Genomic DNA, 25043 nt, shown 5'->3' on the forward strand with positions numbered 1-25043 from the left:
ACTATTTATATTTGGTTTATATTAGGATATTTTCTTCTCAAAGTGTAAAGTAGAATTTGGCTAATTTTATAACAACTAAATAAGGAATCAAGTTTTAAGTAAATGCAACCTGAGCTATATTGTTGGTAATATTTAAGTCTGAGCTTGATCCAGCTTTAGGTACTGGAAGAAGATATCTTAAAGATATTATTAATGTTGAATTTGTTCATCTTCCCAGAAATAAAGCACATTTCACCTTTGTTATCCTAGTAGCCTTTATAGATTCTTTGTCACTCCCATCAGGTTTTTGGTATGAACACATTTTAGAGCCTGTGGTAAGCATTTGTTCAGGGTTACAGGAAATGCTCCAACTTTGTAGCTTTTACTGTTTTAAAAAGAGAGGACAACTTCGTGGAGTTGTTTCTCTCTTGCCATATGGGTACCTGAGAATCAAACACCCGTGGTCAGCCTTGTTAGAAAGTGCCTTTACCCACTGAGCAGTCTCTGCATTGTTCTGCAGCACTAGAGAGGAGCACTGTGAATACTGTCATGGCATTCCTCTTTATCTTTTCATTGCCTTAGCAATATTTGAACACAGGGGCTTTGTTGGTGTTTTTGTGATGCTGTGCAGTGAAGCCAGGGTGTTGCAGTAGATCGTGACTTCCTGATTTATTTCTCTGGTATTAATGACAAGACTTAGATTGACATGGCAATAGATTACAGATCAAATTGGGGAAAATGCATCTTGATAAGATACTGTCTTTTTAAAAATTAGTTAATTTATTAAGTAGGGGGAGAGTAATTAATTAGAGGGAGTTCTTCATGTGCAATGGATTTCTTCAATTACCCCAGTCATTTTTATTTGCTTGAGTACAGTCTTGCCATGTAGCCCTAGGCTAGTCTGGAGTTAACAACCTAGATTAGGCTGGCTTTGAAGTTATGACAATCTTGCAGCCTCTGCCACTTGAATGCTAGCCTATACTATCATGCTTGGCTGCCAGTCATCTTCACTACTGTCTCTTATCATTGCTTAGTATTTTATAATCTTAACAGGATATTTTTAATTACAAGCTTTTCATTATTTTTGATGCTGTTGAAATTTTTAAAGTTTAGTCTTTAGGAAAGAAATATATTCTATAACCTCCAAATAAATGACCCACTGATTATATTTCCCTTGTTAGAACCTAGTAGCTTTTCTTTTGTTCATTTAAGTCAGGTCTCGCCTTGTCTGGCCTGGAACTCACTTTGTAGATTAGGCTGACCTCAAATTCATAGAGGTCCATCTTGAGATTAAAGGTGTGTGCCAGTACACCTGGCCTGGAACATAGTAGCTTTTAAATAGGTTTTGGGACAGTGCAGTCTCTGGAGTTTTCAGCACTATTAATTTTGTAAGATCCCATTCAACTCTTTGTGGTCATGTGAACTTTGTGTATACTCAGTCTTTTTATGCTCATGATTAACCTTTTCATTTGTAGACTGTCCTACTGGTCCCGACATCATTCCAATTGTAGCAGGTGTGGTTGCTGGAATTGTTCTTATTGGCCTTGCCTTGCTGCTGATTTGGAAACTTTTAATGATAATTCATGACAGAAGGGAATTTGCTAAATTTGAAAAGGAGAAAATGAACGCCAAGTGGGACACGGTAAGTTATGAAACATCTACTGAAAAGTAGGTTGGGTTCCTGAGGTAAATGTACTGTATTAATGGCAAGGCTGACCTTAAAGTCCTATTTAAATATTTTATTCCCCTCAAAGTTCAAAATTTAAAGAAGTTGCATTTGCTGAAAACCAGAAGCCTCCTATTCAATGAATAATTTAGGAGGATATGATATTCTGTGTATATAGTGGCCAGTGTGTTTTAGTAGGTCAGAATCTAAATATTCTCCTCTGCTTATTTGTCTATTATAAAATAGAATCTTAAATGACATTACCAGTGTCTCAGGCCACACCAGAAAGAGCTACTCTTCCCCTCCATACATTCATTATGATTCTCTTTATATGATTTCTGGAATACACAAATAAATCAGTATTTCTAAGACTAAACTAAGCGGTGGGCTGACCAGAAGATGGAGTTACAACATGCTTTCTTAGATGAGTTCTAGGTGTGTTTACGAATTTGGAAATACTCAGCCTGAACTTAAGGTATATTTTACTCTCTTTAGATCACATCTCTGTAAAAACTTGCTTAATAGAAACACAGGCTTTCACTGGTATGTGCTGGTCACTGGTTTCAGAATAGAGTTGGGTGGTTGGATAATTGTTGGCTCTTATAAGATTCACATTTTGACACAACCACGGTTAGTTTTTTTTTTTCAATTTAGAAATGTCAGAAGTATAGAAATAGAATTCCAGTTTATAGTGTCAACACACTATACATATCAATTTTCTTTCTGATGAAATCACTAGAAACTATTTCTTTTGCTTTAGCAAGAAAATCCGATTTACAAGAGTCCTATTAATAAGTTCAAGAATCCAAACTATGGACGTAAAGCTGGTCTCTGAGTTTCCGTTCGTATTTCTTTTCACTTTATCCTTGCATGTGAATTTCTGTCTCTCTTTTTTGTTTGTTTTGTTTTGTTTTCTGCACTATGTGTGTATCTCAACACTACTGCTATTTGTTTGGCTTTATTTTTATGGCTATGTGTGGCTTTTCTCATATCTTAGTGCTTGGAAGGACTAGAAGCGCCTCTGTGTTGGAGAGAAAAGAATGCTTTGCAGTCAGACAGCCCTAGGTTTCTCTGAGGCTCCTCTTAAGTCTTCAGCAGGAGGTGATAGCTGACAGCTGGACTGCAGTCTACTACACTGCATCTCTGATGCAATCCTTTTCCGGAAGGTCATGGTACATAATGAATTACTTGAATTGAAAAGTGAAATTGAGTGTGAATCAAAATAGCAAAACCAAGGGTAAATGACTGTAGTGTAGTTTGTGCTGCTCACAATTATAGTTCATTTTACCCATTTTAACAAGATTCTGAGACATTTTTGTTCTTGATTATGTGGGAATTCTATTGAGAAGTAGAATACCTCTTCGTGTTTCTTACTAGTTATTTCATGATTCTGACTTTCAGGTTTAAAACTGAAATTTTTTGTTGCTTATTTTTATTTTATTATTATCATTTCTTTTTCCTTGAGAGAAGTATTTACTATTTAGCCTTGGCTATCTTGGCTCTTGCTATGAAGACTAGGGTAGCCTTGAACTCACAGAGATTCACCTGTTTTTGCCTCTCTTAAAACTCCCATAAAAAAGGCTAATTACATTTAGTACCAAATTATTTTCTTGTGGATTGGAAGAGCCTGGGAGCATCCATGTTTTCTTACCTCCACTTTCTGTCATAGAGACAATGTTGGCAATAGCTACAGGGTCCTTCTGAGTCTAAGGAATGGTTCTCAATGACTGTCTTTATTCTTGTTTTATAGAAGAGAGGGAGGCAGACAAACCAAGTTCACACAGCTAGTTAGTGAAATGATAGTTAAGTCTGTACTATGGGATTCTAACACTTATGTCCCTATCCTCTGCCCTGCACCCATTAGCAAGTTAGCAGTCATATTCTTTAGGGGAGAGTTACCTGGTCAGGAAAAAATAGAACATTTTACAAAGTTGCTCATTTGACAGTTAGTTGTGATTTGGGATAATGCTGTTGTGTAGAGAGAATCTCTTACACATTGTGTGGAAGCATCACCTGTCAATAAAAAGCTGTTGGCCTATTAGCTGAGGCAGGAAATAGAAGGTAGGATATCTGACAGAGAGAAGATTCTGGGAAAGAGTCAAGAGCATGAGATTCACCCCAAACTCTGAGGAAGTTAGATGCATAAAACTGAGAAGAAACCAGCCATGTAGCTGAACTCATTTTAGGATAAATGGGTTATATAAGTTATGAGCTGCTTGGGAACAAGCCCAAATTTATGACCTTATTCATAAATAATTTAAGTCTCAGAGTCATAATTCTGGGAACAAACATGTAGGGAGAAAAAGCTCATGGCTACCCTGTTGGGCAAACATAATAGGAGAATCACTTTCCTACTACACAGAACTCAGCAGTGCTATATGATTACTTACTCTGTGATTGAACTTGGAAACCGAAATTGGAGGGCTTCAGAATGCATAATTAATCTGTGAATCAGTCAATTTAAAAAATGGATTTTCAGAAAACCCCAAATAAGGGTATGTTTTATTTTTTTTAAGGGACACAGGAAGTAGTAACAGTACTAGAAATTATGACTTGCTGTATCTTTTTTACTGCTAAGAAGCTTTTATTTAAGGCCAGTTTGTTGGTAGAAAGTTATTGTTAAATTCAACTCATGTATGTGTGAAACTTGATGCATTCCTTAACTTTCACCTGATACTTTACAAAACTTAATTTTTATAGAAAAGCTGATTAGCTAGTGAAGTTAGTGGGTTTTTATTTATTTTCTTTGTAGACATAATCAGGTATTAACAATTTCATATAGTTACTTCTCACAGAAGAATTTTTCACTTTTTTTCTTGGGTAAATTATTTGCTCTTCCTGTACATTTAATGACTCTATGAGTAACATTAATTAATAGTTACTATTTATACTTAATGATTATATCCTTGATATAACTTGGCTATCATATACCTTTTTCAGCTAGAATAAGCATTTAATACAGTTAAAAAGCAAGGGTTTCTAAATTTATTTATATATTATTGAGATCCAACAAAACATCCCAAGATGTTTTCTTAATGAGTATTATAGTAGAAACAAACAATAAAAATAATGAGGGTAAAAAGCTATCAGAAACAATTATATAAAAACATTTTTGTGACATGGGGCCAAGGCTTCTCACCAATTAATTGCACCACTAGCAGACACTAAATATGTGAACACATAAGACTGCCATGTTGGGACACTGACAAAATTATTCGTTCTGTCCTTCCCTGCTGTGAATTACAAGCCTCCCAGTTTTCACTTAGGTAAATAATTTACAGCCACCACTGCCACCACTATCAGCTGTTCATTGTAGACAAAGAGGGATTCACTCCAAAGGATAGCCTACACTTTAGATGTAAATATGCTTTGGCTTCTTGGGGCAGGTGCTGTGCCCTGAGTGATGGAACTAATCTGAATTACTTTAGCTTACCTTCATTTAAACTGATACCTAATACATATAGTGAGTTTATCTCTAACTTGCATGTTAAATTTTTGTTTGATTGGACTTTGACATAGTGAATATAAATGCTAATGTGTATGGCAAACTAAACTTCTCCAAAGGTAAGTGTTTTCCATATAAATTCTGCTTTAGATTCCATGACAATAAATATTGAACTTCCCTTCTTTTATGTTTTGCTTTATGTTTTGTTTTCTTATAATTCTTGAGCAGTAAATACTAGATTTTATTAAATGCATTAACTTAAAGACAGTTAAATAGTATTTTAGAAGCCTAATATATTTGAAAACACAGGCAGTTCTAGCATTACACCCAGGAAGTTGGAAACTTCTTACCTGAAGGAAAAAAGCTATATGCCCCAAACAGCCAGTGAGCTGAGATTTTGAGATTCTTAGCAGTTGTCAGTGTAATAGGATGTTTGTTGACGGATCTTGTATTATTTACTTTTTCTATTGGTCTAACGAGAAAAGATTTACTCAGGCTCACAATTGGAGGGTAAAGTGTGTCATAGTAGAGAGGTCAACAGCAGTTGGAGCTTGGGGCACCTGGTTAAATCAAAGTGACAGATGCTGCGGTTCACTCACTTTTTCCTTTTATATAGCATTCAAGTTCAGGAAATGGTTCTGTTCACAAACTTACTCAAGACACAGCCAGAGGCTGGTCCCCCATATGATCTTATGCTGAGATTAAAGTTTGCATTCTATTGTTTTGATAAACACCATGACCAAAAGCAACTTGAAGATCTGAAAGGGTTTATTCAGCTTACTGGTATAACCCATCATTAGAGGAAACCAAAGCAGGAACAGGAGGCAGGCACTTAGAGACAGGGCTGAAGCAGAGACCTTCAGAGTTCTTACTGCTGTCCATACTTTCCCTGGCATGCTCAGTTACTTTTTGCATACAGCCCAGGCCTACCTGCCCAGGAGTGGCACCACACACAGTGGGCTGGACTCTCCTAACTAATTAGCAACCAAGAAAATGCCCACAGGACAGTATGTTAGAGGCAGTTCCTTAATTAAGGTTTCCTCTTCCAAGGAGACCTTAGTTTGTGTCAAGATGACAGAAACTAACCAGAATTCCACCACAGACCCCGTGTGCACAGAAAAGTTAACTTAGACGAGTAGAAAGTGATCAGGTGTGTGGTCTTGTTCTGACTGGTATTTGCAAAGCTGCTGCTGTCTGATAGATGCTGACCTTGGCCTTAGGGCTGAGTTCACACTGCCTTCCTCTTGTCTCTGCTCCATTCCCAGCACCTCAGAATATATTTTAAATTTCAAATAAAATGTATATATCTCTACCTTGATATGGCATTCTTTGTTCTATACTGTGACTTTGTATTTGCATTTTAGTAATTTTGTAGTCAGTTTCCCTATGGAGGTATTCTTAAACTTCTTATGATAATCCCTTTTCCTAGTATTCTTCATATTATGTATATAATTCTATTTTGAACTCTGTCAGATCACCTTACTTCATATCTTCACACATTACACTATACCCTCTTCAGGGGCAAAGTTCAGGGGTAAAGTTATGATTATATAATTATGATTGCTATTGTTCTGCTTAAAGCACCATAGTATATTTTTCAGTCCTGAGAAATGTTTGTGGTTTTGAGTCACTTGCTGAGTTTACAACAGTTCTTACTCAACAGTATAACTGATCAACATTACCCTTAGACGATTGAAGAATAGTAATTTCATGAATCATGGAAATTAGTTAACATTATAAGCATTTTTTTGTATTGTGACTTGATGGGCACAGTGCCTTAGGTGATACTCGCAGACATATTCAGAACTCAGTTCTGTAGAACTGAGATTTCAGGAGCACATCTCCTTCCCTGGACGGAAGCCAGCCACCCTATAATAAACACTTATAAGCATTAGAGTGTGTAAGTTAGGTTTTAATGTTTTCTTAAGTTGGTTCCAGATCGTCAGAGGCTGATGGCAGCTCTGTATGGAGGCCATTTGTGAGGCAGCCCTCCAGGAATGATGGACCGGAATTAGAGCACAATATTCTAATAGCCTGAGACTCTTGGGTCAGGACTGTCCCCTTAACTACTGTGTCAAGTCTTTGCCTTCTAATCTGAACACTGACACTGGACATTGGAAGATACTTCTTAAGACAACTGCAGCTTTTAATCTTGTTTTGGAACACTGTGATTTTAGAGAGTAACTGGTAATTTGTGTTTGTTTTAGGGTGAAAATCCTATTTACAAGAGTGCCGTGACAACTGTGGTCAATCCGAAGTATGAGGGAAAATGAATCCTACTCAGGCGGATTTTTGCAACACCAAGCTCACAGCAGCAGCATCTTAGTCACAGTAGGGTAGCTTTGGGGCTCTGTGGCCAGGGGCTTATTCACATGCAGGTTTGGAAAATGTACACTATGTATAATTTTTAATTTTTTATTATTTTGAAAATAATGTTATAATCCATGCCAGGGACTGACAGAAGACTTGAGAAAGGATCTTTATCCTTGTCAGCTGAGGTCACAGTGTGCCTTTTAACCCTTCCTCTCAGACCATTGGAATCAAGCTCTTGCTAGATTGAATGACACTGCTAGTATCAATGCCAGGCAGAACTGAAGTAGCAGCATCACAGTATCTGAACCACGACTGATTCTCAGCTTTACAGAGCAGCCAGGGCTAGTTACACAGAATCAAAGAACAGTCCTGCTGCTGGCTCTGGGCTTTGTTCAGCCTGCTGTGTGCGAAAGAGTGTGTTGACAATTTCCAATTAAATTAATTTGACACCGTTGATTAGCAAGTCCACTGGAAAAATTCTGAGAAGTGGGAAGGAAAACTTAGCTTTAAAACCTGTGTGCCATTGTGAGTTACATGATCCTGTAACTCTTAACACCTTTTCTTTACAAATCCAAGCTTGGATAAAAGTACTGGGAACTTCTCTGCTAAAAAGTCCCTGACTTAGCACTATTCACATAAACGCCATAATTTTAGTAGTATTGCTGAGTGGGGACCTTTTGGGTTGAGCTTATTTTACTTTATTTTTCTTTAATTCCTGGTGCTTCTTTATCATCTTGTCTAATCTCTTAATGTGTCTGTTTGTAATGTGGGGGGTAAGACTTTTTTATCATTACTTTTTCTTTTCCTTGGCTGTACATTTGCCTTTTTCACAAATACTGTAAGCTGTCCTGCTGCTTGCAGGACTGCAAGGTCTGGGCAGGGCCCCTCAGCAGCAATTCAACCATTGTGCACCTTCTGCACGTGCCTTCCCTACTGTGCTTGCTGTGTCTCAAACTAGTCACAATCTTGTTTTAAGTGCCTTTTAATTTTGACAGTGCTATTAACTGAAGTTATTTATTAAAATAAAAGGCCTAAAATACATTAAATGATTTGTTTTGGCTCTATATTTTTGTTAGTTTTGTGCATATAATTTTTGTGTGCTAAAAGTATGTTGGAGAAACTTAAGTCTCAAACCACTTAAGCCAAAGTCATTCATTTTAGACATGGGGAGTGGGTAGTAGAACAGATTGTAGTTAGAAGGTGTTTTATTTTTACGTTAGCAGAGCTTTTTATGAACATCATCTTAGACTACTACATGCTGGAGAGCTAATATTTAGGAACACCTAGGGAAATCTTAACTTTGGTTTGGTTTTAATTTATTTTTGTGAAAAACTATTTTCATAAAAACACTTGTATAAGGTTTAAAAGGACTTGGATTGGCAAGATGGTTTAATGGGTAAAATCCCTTGCTGTGAAGGCTGATCTGAAGTCAATCTGTAGAACCCATGTAAAGGTGAAGTAGAGAAACAACTCCCAAACCTTACCCTTTAACCTCCACACATATGCTGTAGCATGTGTCCCCTACCCCAAGCCACATCCAATAATATTTAAAAAAATTAAAAAGAAGTATGTATTTCTTCCTTGGATATACAACAAATGAGGAAGTGAGGAAGGAGATGGTTAGATGTTTCCATCAATGAACCACTGAGGTGGTTAGTGGATAAGGTACTTAATTAATTCTTAGGACTCACATGGTGGAAGGAGGAAACTGAATTCTAAAACTGATCACAAAGCCAGACACACAAAAATTTTATGTGACTCATTTACAAGGAAAGGACAACCCTCATCCACAGTGATCAAATCTGGGCCAAGGATATAGAAGATGGGAACTATGGGATAGCATTGTCTGTAGCTTTGAAGTTGAAATTATGTAGTATACATTTACCTGAAATTACAGAACTAATTTGTTTTAATGAATTTTATTGTTTATAAGTTGACATCAGAATTGATTAGAATTGCTTTGTGTTGTCATCTCTTCATATTCACTAACCTATTTGATGTCTCTAACAAAACTATTTGTTGGACTGGGAATATGGCTCAATTTGTTGGGTACTCCTCCATAAAGATGAAGACTTGAGTTTGATATACAGAGCCTAAGTTAAGTACAAAATCTGGTTGTGGTGGTAGAGAGGTAGAGACAGGGGGATCCCTGGGCTTCACTGGCTATCTAGCCCAGGTAAGTCAGTGGACTCCAGGTTCAGTGAGAGAGAGTTTGTCTCAAAACTAAGGTGGAAGGGTTGAGAGATGACTCAGAGGTAAGATTATTGGCTGGTTTTTCAGAAGATCAGGGTTTGATTCCTTGCATCCACATGGACACTCAAAACAGTCTGCTCTTCCAGCTCTTGGGAATGTAATGTTCTCTTCTGGACTCTGCAGTGGGCGTGCATATGGTGAATGAACATAATTCTGCCGCCCTCTCCAAGTTGGACAGTGATTGAGGAAGACACCTGACATCAACTTTGTCAACATGTGCATGCACATCTATATATATGCACGTATCAACATGTATTTACATACTCAAATTTAATTTGTTAGGCTGGTGAGATGTCCCATTGGGTTAAAATGCTTATATCTATGCCTGACAAAATTAGTTTGGTTCTCAGAGCTCACACGGTGGGAAGAGAGAACTGATTGCTGCAAGTGATCATCTGACCTCCACACACAGCACAGCATGCATATGTCCCTCACATTAAATACAAAGAATTTTGTGAAGGTCACCTTTTACTTTCTGTGTTAAATCCCTTGGGAAGATGCCTTTATTTGACCTCTTAGCATTTAATTTGCTTGTTAGCTTTGCCCTTCGATTGATTGTGTTATATTTCAGCTCAAGTCCTGTTTTCCTTTCACCATACAGACTGTTCCCTGTAAGTCACCTAGTAGTCCTTCTTTATGCCTGCAATGTCCAGGTGGCTTGTGGAGTAAGCTCAGTCTTTGAATCACTTTGTGATTTGTAATATCCTCTTTATTCTGACATCTCCTAGTAGCTATTCAGCTGAAGTGTGGAGACTGGGAGGTCAATGGCAAAAACACAGAAAATCCGGAGTAAAATTGACTTCAATAGATGAAAGAACATGGAGAGTTTCATGTGTGAAGAGCTGACTTGGAAGAATGACAGTTGTACTTCTGACATAACTGCTGTTGTGGATGCTTTAAAGTCTGTGGTGACAGCATACGATTGAGGCATTCCACAGTTAGGCTCAGTGTCCTGAGTTGGATGGAGCTCCTGGTCTCAGGATTGTGAAGAAGAAAGAGGGAGGGCAGAAGGGCAACCAAATGAACTGCATTGAGAGGTAGAGAAACAGCTCCGTTTGGCCAAGAGAGGACTCAAAATGGGTTCTTCAGTAGCCTTGTGGAGTTCCTGAGCTCACTGTTAGAGTTTATTTGGAAGCCTGCTCACTCTGAGCTGGTTCTTACCCTTTCTGTCAGGATATACAGACATTTTGTTTTACTTGGTTGGGCCTGTAACCCTGACTGTCTTTGAATTTCCTATCTCCCAGCTTCAGTTTTTGGGGATTTGTGATTTAGTACATAATGTTTATACTTGCTATATAATATTGCTTTATTGGCTGTTGCTTGTAAATAATTTACTTGCAAATTGCATTTATTTGGTCTTAGTTCAGCCCCCTTTGTTCCTTTGATTCCTACTAGAATTATAGACTATTTGTCTTGGAATTTAAAGTGTGTCTCTTAGGGACAGATTTCAATTCCTGTACATTTTTAATTTATTCTGATAATATGTCCTTTTTTGAGAGCTCAGTCTGTTTACATTTAAAGGAACTATTGATAATGTAACTGAATTTTTTCTTTCTCTATTTTCTGTATGCCTTTTGGATTTTGGTTTCTTCTTTTCTGACTTCATGTCTTCTATATTTATCTGGTTCCCTTTACTTTTGTACTATCTACCTGTTTTCTTTTTTCTTGTGTGTGTGTGTGTGTGTGTGTGTGTGTGTGTGTGTGTGTGTGTGTGTAGCTACAATAGAAGTTACTTTTAATAACCTAATGTTATTCTAAGTTGAGTTTATACTCATTAAACTGCAAACATATCTTAAAACTGTCCTTCTGTATAGCTTTGTCTTCACCCCCTTTCAGTTACTAATCTCAGAAATTACATTTTTATGTTATATATGCTAACAACTAAGATTGAGTGTATGTCAATGCATCAATGGATGTAGTGCACATGGAGTCCAGAAGGGATATTGGATTCCCTGGGACTGGAGTTACAAATGGTTGTGAGTGTTGGGAGTTATCTGGAAGAGCAGCCAGTAAGTAGTCTTAACTCCTGAACTGTCATCCAGCCTTATCACTAACAATTTCTGTGTGTTTGTCTTATACCATGTGTAAGACAAAAAAATTGAACTAAAGCCTAAAATTATAATAATGACTGCCTTAGTAATTTTTTCTGCATTTACCTATGTTGAGATCTTCACTTTTCTATCAGCTGAGTTAAATCTAGTGCCCTCATTTCTTTGAAATTTAATGGGAAAGGTTTTCTCCTCTTTTATATGAGTTTCTCATTTTCTCTCATAATTTTGAAGGATCATTTATTAGATATAGTCAGATACAGGATTTCTAAAAAGTGTGTGTGTGTGTGTGTGTGTGTGTGTGTAGTGTAGTGTAGTGTATGTGTATTTGTTTCTCTGTGTGGGTCAGAGGGCCTCTGATCCAGTGAAGCAGGGATTATAGGTAACCTATTGTGAGCTGCCCAGCATGGGTGTTGAGAACTGAACTTTGGTCTTCTACAAAAGCAGACATCTCTCCAGTCCAGATTTAGGAGATGTAAGTTTGTGATAGCACTCTGACTTTACAAATTACTTATTGACATTCCAGCCTTTACCTTCCTTCCCAGTTTCCCTTCCACAGTTCCTCATCCCACTTCCCCCTTGCCTCCAAGAGGGTGCCCCACTCCAAGGACACACCCCCTTCCCCAGGGCCACAGGTCTCTTGAGGATTAGGCACATCTCCCACTGAGGCCAGATCAGTCAAGGCTCAAACCAGCCTTTATATGCTGCCTGGTTGGTGACTTAGTCTCTAGGACTTTCTTGTGGTCCAGGTTAGTTGAGACTGCTGGTCTTCCTATGGAGTGGCCCTCTCCTTCAGCTTCTTCAGTCCTTCCTCTAATTCAACCAAGTGGTGCCAGACTTCAGTCCAGTGGTTGGATATAAGTCAATGTATGTCTTAAGTCAGCTGCTGGTAGAGCCTTTGGGAGGACTGCCATGCTGGGTTCCTGTCTTCATTCTCTTCTCCATTTCCCCCCCTGCAGTTCATTTAGACATGGATGTCCTTTTGGGTCTGGTGGGTTACCTCACTTAGGATATTTGCCTGCAAAATTCATGATGTCCTCATTTTAAACAGCTGAATAGTATTCCATTGTGTAAATAAACTACATTTTCTGTATCCATTCATTGGTTGAAGGATAGCTGGGTTGTTTACAGCTTCTGGCTATTACAAATAAGGCCGCTATGAACATAGTGGAGCACGTGTCCCTGTGGTGTGGTGGGGCATCTTTTGGGCATATCCCCAAGAGTAGTATAGCTAGGTCTTCAGGTAGAACTATTTTCAGTTTTCTGAGGAACTGTCAGATTTCCAGAGTGGTTGTACCAGTTTGCAATCCCACCAGTAATGGAGGAGTGTTCCTCTTTCTCTATATCCTCACCAGCATGTGCTGTCTCTTTAGCTTTTGATACTCCTTGGACCTGACTTAGTATGAATGTTTTTTCTTAATCACAAATTTGTCCCAAGCCTATTTCTCTTCTTAGTGTAATTTATAAAAGCTTATTGTATTCTTTCTTATGTAGTCTTTACTTACTATCCTATGAGGAGGGGATACATTCTGTTCTTGATTCTAACTTTTTTACATCTTTTTGGTAAAACAAATTATCTTAAATGTTCTTCCTAAAATTATTTGAGTTAAATTAGGAATGCTATAAAGTCACCAATTCATCTCAACAGCATTAATTCATGAAAATTCATCTTTATGTTGATATTCAGGAAATGTGCTCAGTAGGGTGGGCTAATGCCCAGGAATCATTAGGCTATGTAATAGTGACAGGAAAGGCAAATCAGTAGCAAGAACAATCCAGAGATGAAGTTTCTAAGGACTTTGCATTCTCAGAGTTCACCCATTACATACATGCAAAAGAAAGTGGGCCTTCTTTAGAAAACTCGTTTGCCATAGTCTTTCCTAGGTAGCATTTGACACCCAGAGTCCTGATATACACTACTGCCTTCTGATTCCTTTTTGGCTGGGAGGATGGAGAGCAGCTCCTCTGTGAATAGGTTGAATGTTGCAACTATTTTTTTGACTTTGCATCCTGAGAAAGGAAGTAGCACTTGGGACACTAACTCCTAGATACCGCTGGCCTCAGTGATATTAGATAATGCAACAATGGCATGGAATTTCCCAACACTTTTCTTTCTGAAAAAAAACATCTTGATTCTTTGAGAATTTTGTACTTGCATACAATGTATTTTGAGAATATCACACCCAATGTTTTCTCCAACTCTTCCTGGACCCCTCCAATATGTCCTCTTGGACCTTCACCCTTTTCTACGAACTACTTGTATGTTCTTCAGGGTGGGGCACACTAGACATGGGTAACCTGACCCTCATGGGTTCTATCTTGACTACATACTTACCTGGTCATTGCAGATTTCTGATTAGTTTCTAGACTCATGGGAATTTCCTTTTAGTCTGCTTATATTTGTTTTTTAGAACTGTCTCCCTAACAAAATAAGGTCCTGACCTTCCCAATCAAGCACTTTTTTGATGTCCTTCCTCAAAACCATTGCAAACCTTATCCTTCCTTCTGTGTCAAACACTGGAGTCAGTCATGAGAGTGACCCCCCTGTTGCTCCCAGGAACTCTTTTCTTTATTTCTTTCTCCTAAGACTGTTCTAACTCCAGAAAGCTCTGAACAGGAACAGTTCACAGGCCATATGAAGCTCAAGAAAATAAAGGCCAAAAAAAAAAAAAAAAAAAAATGGAAGCCTCAGTCCTTCTTAGGAAAAAAAAAATGTATAGCGCCCTCTCAGTGTGGTACACCTGGACCTTAAATCATTAACAATCCAAGAGCTAAGAATATAGCCTTGTGGCAATTTTTGGTATTCAAAGATCATTATGCTTAATCTATACTCACCAAGAAAACTGTTTCCATGTTACATTCTGTCCTACATGTACCTTATGCTTATGGTAACTAGTGGAATTTCAATGCATGCTATCAAACCTCTAAAAGAATTAAGTACTGACAAAAATATATTCATATAGTGTTATGCCAAAATGCCTTTAAAAATCGGTACATGTATCCCTCCTTTTAAAAAATAAACTTGTAAGAGGGGGGGGGGGGAAACAAAACACTGTTCTTGTTAAGTTGGTATCTTCCAAAATTTTGAACAAGTGTCTGATAGTATGACCCTATGCTCTTTGACATTTTATTCCTTCATCCAGGCCTGTTTCCAATAGGGGTTCTCTATATTGGTGATAAAATCTCTAAAAGCAAATAATTTCAGAGTCTAGAGCTCAGCTTCTTTCCCTATTCAGGTTCCTTCTTGTAGTTGTCTGCCCTGTGTATAATGTAAGCTTCTCTATTATAGCTGTCTCTTGTCAGGGAAGAAAAAATGTTTGCTTTTATTTTAAGCTGCTTCTTTCATAGCCTTGCTTATCTGACTATTTATGTAGACCTTAGGTCTTCACAGTGTACTCTTAGTTGCCTTGATTGTTCTTTGCAGTTATAGTTAGAAAGTTTAATCATGGCATTTAAACTTGGTTGCTTTGGTCTTCCCCTATAATGTGTTTCCCACACTGAAAATAATTATCTTTGCTTAGCAGCACAGTAGCTAAGTGGGAAGGCCAACATATATTTTTTAAAACTAAAACTCTTAAAAACTTGTAGATAAGCTAGTGTCCTGGCACAAAATATTCCCATGTGACTTTTATCATCTTCTCTAACAGTGCTACTCCTCTCTTGTTACCTCAACCCTTGACTGATTTGTTCACCAAAGCATACTCTCCATATAAAGTGTTTTCACCCTTGTTAACTGGTTTTCCCTCAAAGAAAGACTTCACTATTTGTATAGACTTTTGCTTTGAATATTTTAATTTATGGAGTCATTTGAGTTTTTGATCAGTATAGTCATAGTTCTTATTTTCAATAAAGCAAAGAGTGATGTCAGGGTTTCCTGAGTTTTCTTTCCTGAGTCTTAAGTAGAATGTTCCTTAATGACCTCACTGAGTAACAGTAATGCATTCTTCAAATATATCAGATACACTGACCTAACTCTCATGGCTTTAGAGACTACAGTCAACAAATCTGATACGATATTGATAATGTTTTTGGTGCCAGGCTTTGAGCCAAAGCCTTACATTCATTATTGAATATAGAATCTCCCCCACTTGATTGTAGCTTCATCAGTAAGTCTAACTAATAAGATTATATAGATCTTGACTCAGTCTTAACATCTATTTCTGGCAGTGAGTGAGTTCTTACCAAGAAAGTGAGGTCTCTGATTAGCTGCTAAAGCAGATGCTGGAGAACCATCTGTCAAGTTTCATGGTATGAAAGAAGTGATACACAGAACACAGAATTGTACCTTGTATATAATGTGTTCTTAGTCATACCTTGGAAACCCAGTGTCACTAAAGACATGGCTAGCAGGGAGCCTGACTCCGAGGTGCTCTGAAACACCCAGGATCACAGGAAGGTGGATAAAGAGGAGTTAAGATACTGAAGCAATACATGTATATTTTGCTTTGTAACTCATCTGTGTTCCACTGAGAGGGACCAAATGCATGACAAACCAACCATTTTGAATCAGGCTATAGAAGCTTTGATTATTGTATATTATATACTAAACTCCTATAGTAATGTGTAAAAGAATTAAGCCTAAATGTAGAGATTTAAAAATAGTTTTTTTTTCCACTAAAATTGCAATCTTTTTGCAAACCTCCCCAAGATACACCTTATGCCTGGTGTCGGGGGTACATCCTGTGATTTTAGAACTTGGGGAGTTGAGGCAGCAGGGTCCATAGCCAGCCTAGGTTACACAGTAAGATGCTGTCTCAAAAAAAAGAAAGAATGCAAGACAAGAGGCATAGGATTAGATAATGATAATGGCCACCCAGAGTTGAGATAAACCAGGCAACAAAAAGACACTCTGCAATGTAGACATTCACAAGGTATCTTTGACTACTGATATTTTTCTAAATTATTCTATTTAATTTTGTGTGTTGAGTGTTTTGCTTGCATACATGTCTGTTTACTATGTATGTGCCTGTTACTCTCAGAGGTCAGAAAAGGAATTGATCATCTGGGACCAAAGATAGAGATGATTTTGACCTGTTATACTGAGAATTGGACCCAGGTCCTCTGGAAGAGCAGCAAGTGCTCCTAACTGCTGAGTTCTCTCTCCAGATTCTGATTACTCTTATTAATGTTTTTCTGAACCAGTGTCAGTCAAATAATCATCTCTTTTAGTAGCACAAGTTCAACTTGACATTCATTTGTGAAATTGTCATAGAAAAAGAATGAGTCGATGAACAACACTTGATGACACAGCTAGTGTGCTTTATTTGCTGAACTTCTGGTGTTAAGAGTTGTTAGTTGTGGTCTCTTTTATGTGCAGGGGGTGGGTAGTGTAGGGCACTAACACCCAGAGGGAGACTCTCCCTTAGCAAAGGAGAAGGAAAAGGGGAAATGAGGGGGGAAAATCTGCGTGAGGGGGTCCTGGGAGGTGAGTGGATATAAAGTGAATAAGTAAATTAATAAAAGAGAAAAAAGGAAGTACGGTTTTAGAAATAAAAACAAAAAAAAAAAAACAATGATTGTCTCTTAAATATGTTTTTAAAAATTGTATTTGTATTACATGTGTGTGTATGTGTGTACTTGATATGTATTGTTCACATTGCCATGACAGGCATGTGGAGGTCAAGGAACAACTTTGTGGAGTTGGTTTTCTCTTCTACTTTTATATGGGTTCTGAAGATAAGGTCTCCAGGCTTGTGCAGCAAGTACCTTTATTTCACCAGCCTTCTGTGTTTTCTTTTTAAAAAATTATCTATAGGTATGTGTGTATATCTAATGTTCACATGAGCACATGCATATGCTTAAATGTATGTGTGCATAAGGAGACCTGAGATCAACCTGGGGTGGAAAGTGAGAACCAATGCCACAAAGTTGTTTCTTATTGGCCTAGAACTTACCAGAGTGACTGGCCAGTGACCTTTAGCGGCTTTTATACACCTTTCTAGTTCAAGCCTTACAATCATTTATTACCATGCCTGCCATTTTATTTCCCTTGGGTTCTAGGGATCAAAGTTGAGATCATCATGCTTACAAGGCAAATGCTTTACTGAAAGAAATAATCTCTTCAGCCTGAATTTATGATTTTAACATTAAAAACACTAAAACAACATATTTTTTTTTTTATTTTCTAAGTGTCCCTTTTTGAAAGTGTAATTTTTTTTTTTTTTATCCTATAGGATCATGGATTAGCCTTGCAAATCAAATTGACACTTAAAGAACCACTCATTTCAAATATATACAGCACAAATGTCGTTTAATTGCCTTTACACCATGCCAGAAGGTACTGGAAGCATCTTATCTAGTCAAAGCAAGCTGGAAAATCATCAACAGAGTGATCTTAGGGTTCAAGCTGTTCTGAAGAGTGATGAGTTCTGAAAATAAACCGTCAATTATCACTATCAACCTTAACACACACACTTATGACAACTTTAAATTTTCTACAGCTTTGGTAATCAAAACAAATTTTATATTAATTACCTAATTACATTTTATTGTCAAAATATCTTTGATTTTAAAGTCACTGTTGTTAGTGACAAAACACACTCCTAAGCTATCTATGAAGCTCTCAATACCCTGAATTCTAGTGATCAATGTTCCTTATTTGTTGGTTAATACCTCAGCTATGCCTTTTCAAAGATCATATCCCATAATTCCCAATAAAAAATTCCAGCTGTATCTGCTGCCCCAGTTGTTATTGATCTAGACAAGAAGACATTTGAGAATTGTTCTCCAAATAAGAAGTAGGGAGGTTGCTTCTGCAACTATGTAACCAGTATATTTAGCTTTTGCTAATTATTGAACTGTTCTCCATTGTGAGCATCATAAGGTATTTATGGTTATTAAACTTATATAAAATTAAACATCTAAAATTTCATTCACTGTAGCTACTTGTTGAGAGCCCAGTTCATTTGTTTCATATTGGAGGACAACATGCACATTTCCAAAAAATTCTATAGATGTGTTAATCATCCTGAAAAGTAGCTGGAGAAGAAGACTGTTTAAGCACCATCTGCCAGTAGCTCTAGAGCCTGGATTAAAGCAAAGGGAGCAGCTGTTTGCTTGTGTGCTTGGTTGAGCTCTTACAGTGTTCTTATGACAGGTGGCTTCCTAGTAGGTACATATTAATATCACATACAAAGAATCTGGTTTAACTGCTCTGGGAATGGAGACAGTGAACTTTGGGTATTTTTTAAATTTATTTTTATTTATTATATATAAGTACACTGTAGCTGTTTTCAGGCACACCAGAAAACCACCGAGCCATCTCTCCAGCCTGAACCTAGGTTTTTAAAAGCACCTGTGTTGGATTCTATATTGTGGGCAGGCTTGAGATGCACTGCCTCTACAAACATTTCTGCTTCTCTGATGTCACACCACACCCATCATGGAAACTAAGTTGGAAATAGCATATACTTTCTCCCTTACTCCCTCACCCTTGTTTATCTCTCTTCTTCCTCCTCTTACTCCTTCCCTTCCTCCTTGTTATTGTTGATGTTGTTGACCCCCCCCCCTTGGGACTAAGTCTCATTAAGTATTTCAGTAGGTGAACTTATTCTCCTTCTGCCTCAATCTCCCAAATTCTAGGATTACAGGCCAGGGGCTTCATACATTTTTAACTTATTAGTCCCTACATCTCTAATTAAAAGAACTCTTGGCCAGTTCATTTTAATACTTATTGGTTGTTTTGCCAGATCCCTTAAAGAGTCAGTATCTGCTTTTATGGACTGACAGTTTTGTAGTTTTTTCCTGAATTACTCTCAACAGAAAGTATTAGAACTTTCCAAACAGGTCTCTTCACCTATCTGCTTATTATTTACAAGGGATCTCCCATGTGCTAGGCCCTGTTGTGGAAGGGAGGGGTGGTAGACTCTTGCAGAATTTGGGGACCTTCTGGTACTGAGAAAAGCACAATTAGACTACTTAGCAAAGGTGTTTGGCAAGTATTCTACCAATGGAGTTCTATTTCCTCCGAATGCCAGATGTTGGCAGTTCGTAGGAGGACTCTGGAAAGGTAGACTTGATCTGGTCTAGAGAACCCAGGAATTACCACCCATGAAGGAAGGCTGTCTGTTATGCTAAGCTGAAACATATTGGAAAGAGAAATCCATAAAGTTAAAGTTTCCCTTGCCTGAAACTCAAGTTTTGCTGACTTGAATTCTACTCATTTCTGTGTCTATTCTCTCTGAAATCCTCAAAAAACAAAACAAAACAAACAAACAAACAAAAAACCCCAATAGATCTTGGCATTGTATTACTTCCTGTATATATTTCTCTGACTCTACATTGACTCACAGTTTTATTAGGCTACCTTTATAAATTTTTCTTTTCATGTTAGGGGTTAGTTTGCATGGGCATATAAGATGTAAATAATATATATTTTTTTTACAATAAAAGATCACAAAGTATAAGAACTACATCAAGCATATGCTTTATATCTTTTCAGTAGAAATTTGGTTCTTTATTGATTTTTGCCATGAAAATGGAACATATTAGATTAGCATAATTACTCCAACTCATTTCCTCTTTTGTCTTTAGTGTGTGTGTGTGTGTGTGTGTGTGTGTGTGTGTATACACACAGGGTTCACTAAAGATAGAGTTACAAATGATTGCAAGCTGTTCAGCATGGGTACTGGGAATCAAACTTTGACCTATTCCAAGAGAAGCAGGTATTCCCAACTGCTGAGCCATACATCACTCTATTTCTTGGTGGGTGTTGGGGGATATAGGTGTTTTCAAGGCTCAAAATAGTCAGCAAGTCTAATATCTATGTCAGTGATAATCCAGATTACATTTAGTATAATTGCACCCAGAATTTATCCTCCCTAGGAAATAATGCAGATAAAGTAACATTTAAATGTTCAAAAGCATTAAATTGACAAAAGTCATATCTTTTAAACCCTTGGCAGTTGACTGCATTGTCTAAGCATTAATGATTTGAATGGGTGAATACTTTTTTTTTTTACTTGAGACCTAAAGGTTTTTTGTTTTTGTTTTTTTCTAACATTTTAGGGCCCTGTCAAGATAGGCAAGGTCTCTCTAATACTGAGCCATATTTATTCCCAACTCTTGTGAATAAAAAGTAATTACAACGTTTTTAAAATTAGGAGGATAAAAATAGCCATGAGACGATAGAACCCACCTGTTGTCTTTGAAGGACTTTCATGATTTGGTCCTACCCTGTTCATCAGGGGCCTTCCACACCACTGTTCTATAAGTGCCATTCACTCACATGGCTTCCCACACATTGGTTCCTATCACAGTTTGCCTCACTGCATCCATGATTATCTTCATGCTGCTTATACCTGGGATTTTTTCTCTCAACTGCAGATGTGCAACAGGCTTTCACGGAATAGTACTTAATGCTAAAGAAAGGGTGTTCAGTTATTTAATTTCCTAATATTCAATACCATTAAACATATCATATTTGGTATCAGGGAAAACAGGACACACAAGTCAAGCAGTAGAAATGGAGCATGATGTGGGTCTGAAGGCTATTGTATATAGGAAAGATAACTGGACTTTCTTACCCAAAAGTAGCATGAGCTCTGACCAGTGGATCTTCAGCCCACTTCAACATGAGAATGGCCCAAAGCTGGGGCAGATGTCTTTTGAGGTTGGCTTATTATGGATATCATATTGTGACATGTGTCTGGATTTTTTTTCTTTTTGAGACTAATATTCCATTCTATGTATAGTACTATATTTAGTTTAATCATTTACCTGTCAGTGGACAGCTGGGTTTTGACTAATTCCATAATTGAAATGGTTATACAAATATCAACTTGTGCTTTTGATTTAAATTATTTTGGATATACCTTAAGAAGTAAAGTTGGTGGGTTTATCATATAATTCTATTTTAAACATTGAGGAACTTTCACAGTATTTTTCATATATACCATTTTGCTTTTCTAAACGCAGCCACAGGGGTTCCAGTTTCTTGATATCCTTAATATTTTTTTTTAATTTCTTTTTTTGTGGTATTGAAGATTAAATATAGGGTCTTGTGCAAGCGCCCCACAACTGAGCTACATCCTCTTCAGGCCTCTTTATTTTAAACAGGTTCTCACTAACTTCAACAGGTGGGTCTTGAACTCATTCTATTCCAAGCTGCCATTGAACTTAAAATTTTCCTACTTCATCCTCCCAAGAGGCTGGAATCAGAGGCTTGCACCCAAATGCCCATGTTATTGTTTTCATTTTCCTTTTGTTCCTTCTTCTACCCCTCCTTTTGTAGATAATAGCCTTATAATGAGCATGATGTGCTATCTACCAGTATTTTGGGGGTTCTATTATAGTCATTAGTGGTATTTAACATGTATAATGGTTGGTTTCAAATTACAACTTGCCACTATCTAGAGTCACCTTAGAAGAGTCTCAGTTGAGGATTACCAGATTAGGTTGACCTGTGACATGTATGTAGGGCGATTGCACTGATCATACGTAAACTTATGGTGGGTGTCATTAATCCATGGGAAGAAGAAAGAAGATGATGACTTTGAATACAATCTTACAAAGATGATAGGGACTTTTAAAGAGAAAGTTAATATATCCATTAAATAAATACAGGAAAATAATCAGACAGGTGAAGAAAATGAATAAAACTGTCCAATAATTGAAAATGGAAATAGAAGCTATAAAGAATAGGAAAGAGAACAGAAATTACAGATGCAAGCATCACCAATAGAATATATGAGATGGAAGAGAGAATCCTAGGTGTAGAAGAAATTGATATACTAGTCAAAGACAATGCTAAATCTAAAAACTTCAAAACACAAAACAGGAAATTTGGGATACTATGAGAAGACCAGCATAAGAATAAAAGAAATTGAAGGAGAAGATTCCCAGCTCAAAGGCCCAAAAATATTTTCAGCAAAATCATAGAAGAAAATTTTTATAACTTAAAGAGATGCCTATAAAGGTACAAGAAGCTTACAAAGCAACAAATATATTTTTGGACAAGAAAAGAAAATCCTCCTGACACATAATAATCAAAACACTAAATGTACATAACAAAGAAGAATATTAAAAGCTGCAAGGGAAAAAGTCAATTAACATATAAAGGTTGACCTATCAGAAGTACATCTGACTTCTCAATAGAGACTCTAAAGGCCAGAAGGGCCAGGACAGATGTTTTGCAGACCCTAAGAGACCACAGATCAGACTACTATATCTAGCAAAACTTTCAATCACCATAGAGGGAAAAAAAATATCCCATGACAAAACCAAAGTCAAACAATATCTTTTGCCCTAACCCAGCCCTACAGAGGATACTGGAAGGAAAGCTCCAACTCAGTGAGGCTAACTACAACCAAAAAATAATTTCACACAAAAGAGGAGAACACACAACACCACCACCAACAACAAAATAACAGGAATTAACAGTTATTGGTCATTAACATCTCAACATTAATGGACTCAATTTCTCAATAAAATGACACAGGCTAACAGAATGGATGTATAAATAGGATGCATCATACTGCTACATACAAGAAGCACACCCCAGGAACAAAGATGGATGTCACTTCAGAGTAAAGGGCTAGAAAAAGGGTTTCCAAACAAACAGACCCAAGAAACAAGCTGTAGTAGCCATACTAATGTCTAAGAAAGTAGACTTTCAACCAAAATAATCAAAAGTGATGGAGAAGGACACTTCATACTCATCAAAGGAAAAATTTACCAAGATGACATCTCAATTCTGAATATATGCCCCCAAAACAAGGGCATCTACATTTATAAAAGAAGCACTACTAAAACTTAAATCACACATCAAACCCCACACAATAATGGAAGACTTAAACACTTACCAATGGATAGACCATCAAGATGAAAACTAAACAGAAATAATGAAACTAACAGATGTTATGAGTCAAATAGACCTAACAAATTTCTATAGAACATTTCACCCAAACACAAAAGATTATACTTTCGTCTCAGCACTTCATGGTACCTTCTCCAAAATTGACCATATAATCACCCAAGCCTCAACAGATACAAGAAGATTGAAATAACCCCATGCATGCTGCTGTCAGATCATCATAAACTAGTGCTAGATTTCAATAACAACAAAAATAACAAAACACCCACATATTCGTGGAAACTGAACAATCTCTACTCAGTGACCACTGGGCCAAAGAAAGAAATGAAAGACTTTCCAGAATTCAATGAAAATGAAGGCACAACATACCCAAACTTGTGGGACACAATGAAAGCAGTACTAAGAAGAAAGTTCATAGCACTAAGTGCCTTCATAAAGTAATTGGAGAGATCTTATACTAGCAACTTAGCAGAAAACCTGAAAGCTCTAGAACAAAAAAAAGCAAACACATCCAAAAGAAGTAAACAGCAGTAAATAATCAAGCCCTGGGCTGAAATCAATCAATTAGAAACAAAGAGAATAAATCAAAGAATCAACAAAACCAGGAGCTGGTTCTTTGGAAAACAATAACAACAACAAACAAAACAAGACAAAAAAACAAAAACAAAAACAAAAAAAAAACAGGATAGTTAAACTCTTAGCCAAACTAACAAATAGGCAGAAAGACAATATACAAATTACAAAATCAGAAATGAAAATGGAAACATAACTACAGACATTGAAGAAATTCAAAGAATTCTTAGGTCTTACTTCAAAAGCCATACTCCACAAAATTGAAAAATCTAAAAGAAATAAAGAATTTTCTTGATAGATGCTATTTGCCAAAGTTTAATCAAGATCAGGTAAACTACCTAAATAGTCCTACAACCCCTAAGGAAATAGAAGCAATCATCAAAATTCTCTCAACCAAAGGAAATCAAAGGGATACAAATTGGAAAGGAAGAAATAAAATGTCACTGTTTGCAGATGACATGATAATGTATGTAAGTGACCCTAAAAATTCCATCAGAGAAATACTACAGCTGATAAACATGTTCAGCAAAGTGGCAGGATATAAAATTAACTCAAACAAATCAGTAGCCTTCCTATATTCAAAGGACAAACATTCGGAGAAAGAAATTAGGGAAAAGATACCCTTCACAATTGTCACAAACAATATGAAATACCTTGGTGTGACTCTAACTAAGCAAGTGAAGGACCTGTATGACAAGAACTTCAAATCTCTAAAGAAGGAAATCAAGGAACATCTCAGAAAATGGAAAGATCTCCCATTCTAATGGATTGGAAGGATCAACATTGTAAAAATGGCCATCCTACCAAAAGCAATCTACAGATTCAATGCAATCCCCATCAAAATTCCAACCCAGTTCTTCATTGAGTTGGAAAGAGCAATGTGCAATTTCATCTGGAATAATAAAAGACCTAGAATAGCAAAATCCATCCTCAATAACAAGAAAACATCTGCAG

General features: G+C 37.0%; 1 protein-coding gene across 2 annotated transcripts in view; it reads left to right on the forward strand.

Annotated features, from left to right (window-relative positions):
• Positions 1-8467, forward strand: part of ITGB1 (integrin subunit beta 1) — a 46463-nt gene extending 37996 nt beyond the window's left edge. The window contains exons 15-17 of one of the 2 annotated variants that reach the window (XM_080936821.1): positions 1455-1621; positions 2406-2486; positions 7298-8467. In XM_080936821.1, the coding sequence (XP_080792947.1) occupies positions 1455-1621; positions 2406-2480 (242 nt within the window). In that variant the 3' untranslated portion in view covers positions 2481-2486; positions 7298-8467. The remainder of the gene's footprint in view (positions 1-1454; positions 1622-2405; positions 2487-7297) is intronic. The other variant, XM_080936822.1, reaches the window with a different exon arrangement.
• Positions 8468-25043: the final 16576 nt, after the last annotated feature.

Source organism: Micromys minutus (assembly GCF_963924665.1).
Source record: "Micromys minutus genome assembly, chromosome: 24".
Lineage (NCBI taxonomy): Eukaryota > Metazoa > Chordata > Mammalia > Rodentia > Muridae > Micromys > Micromys minutus.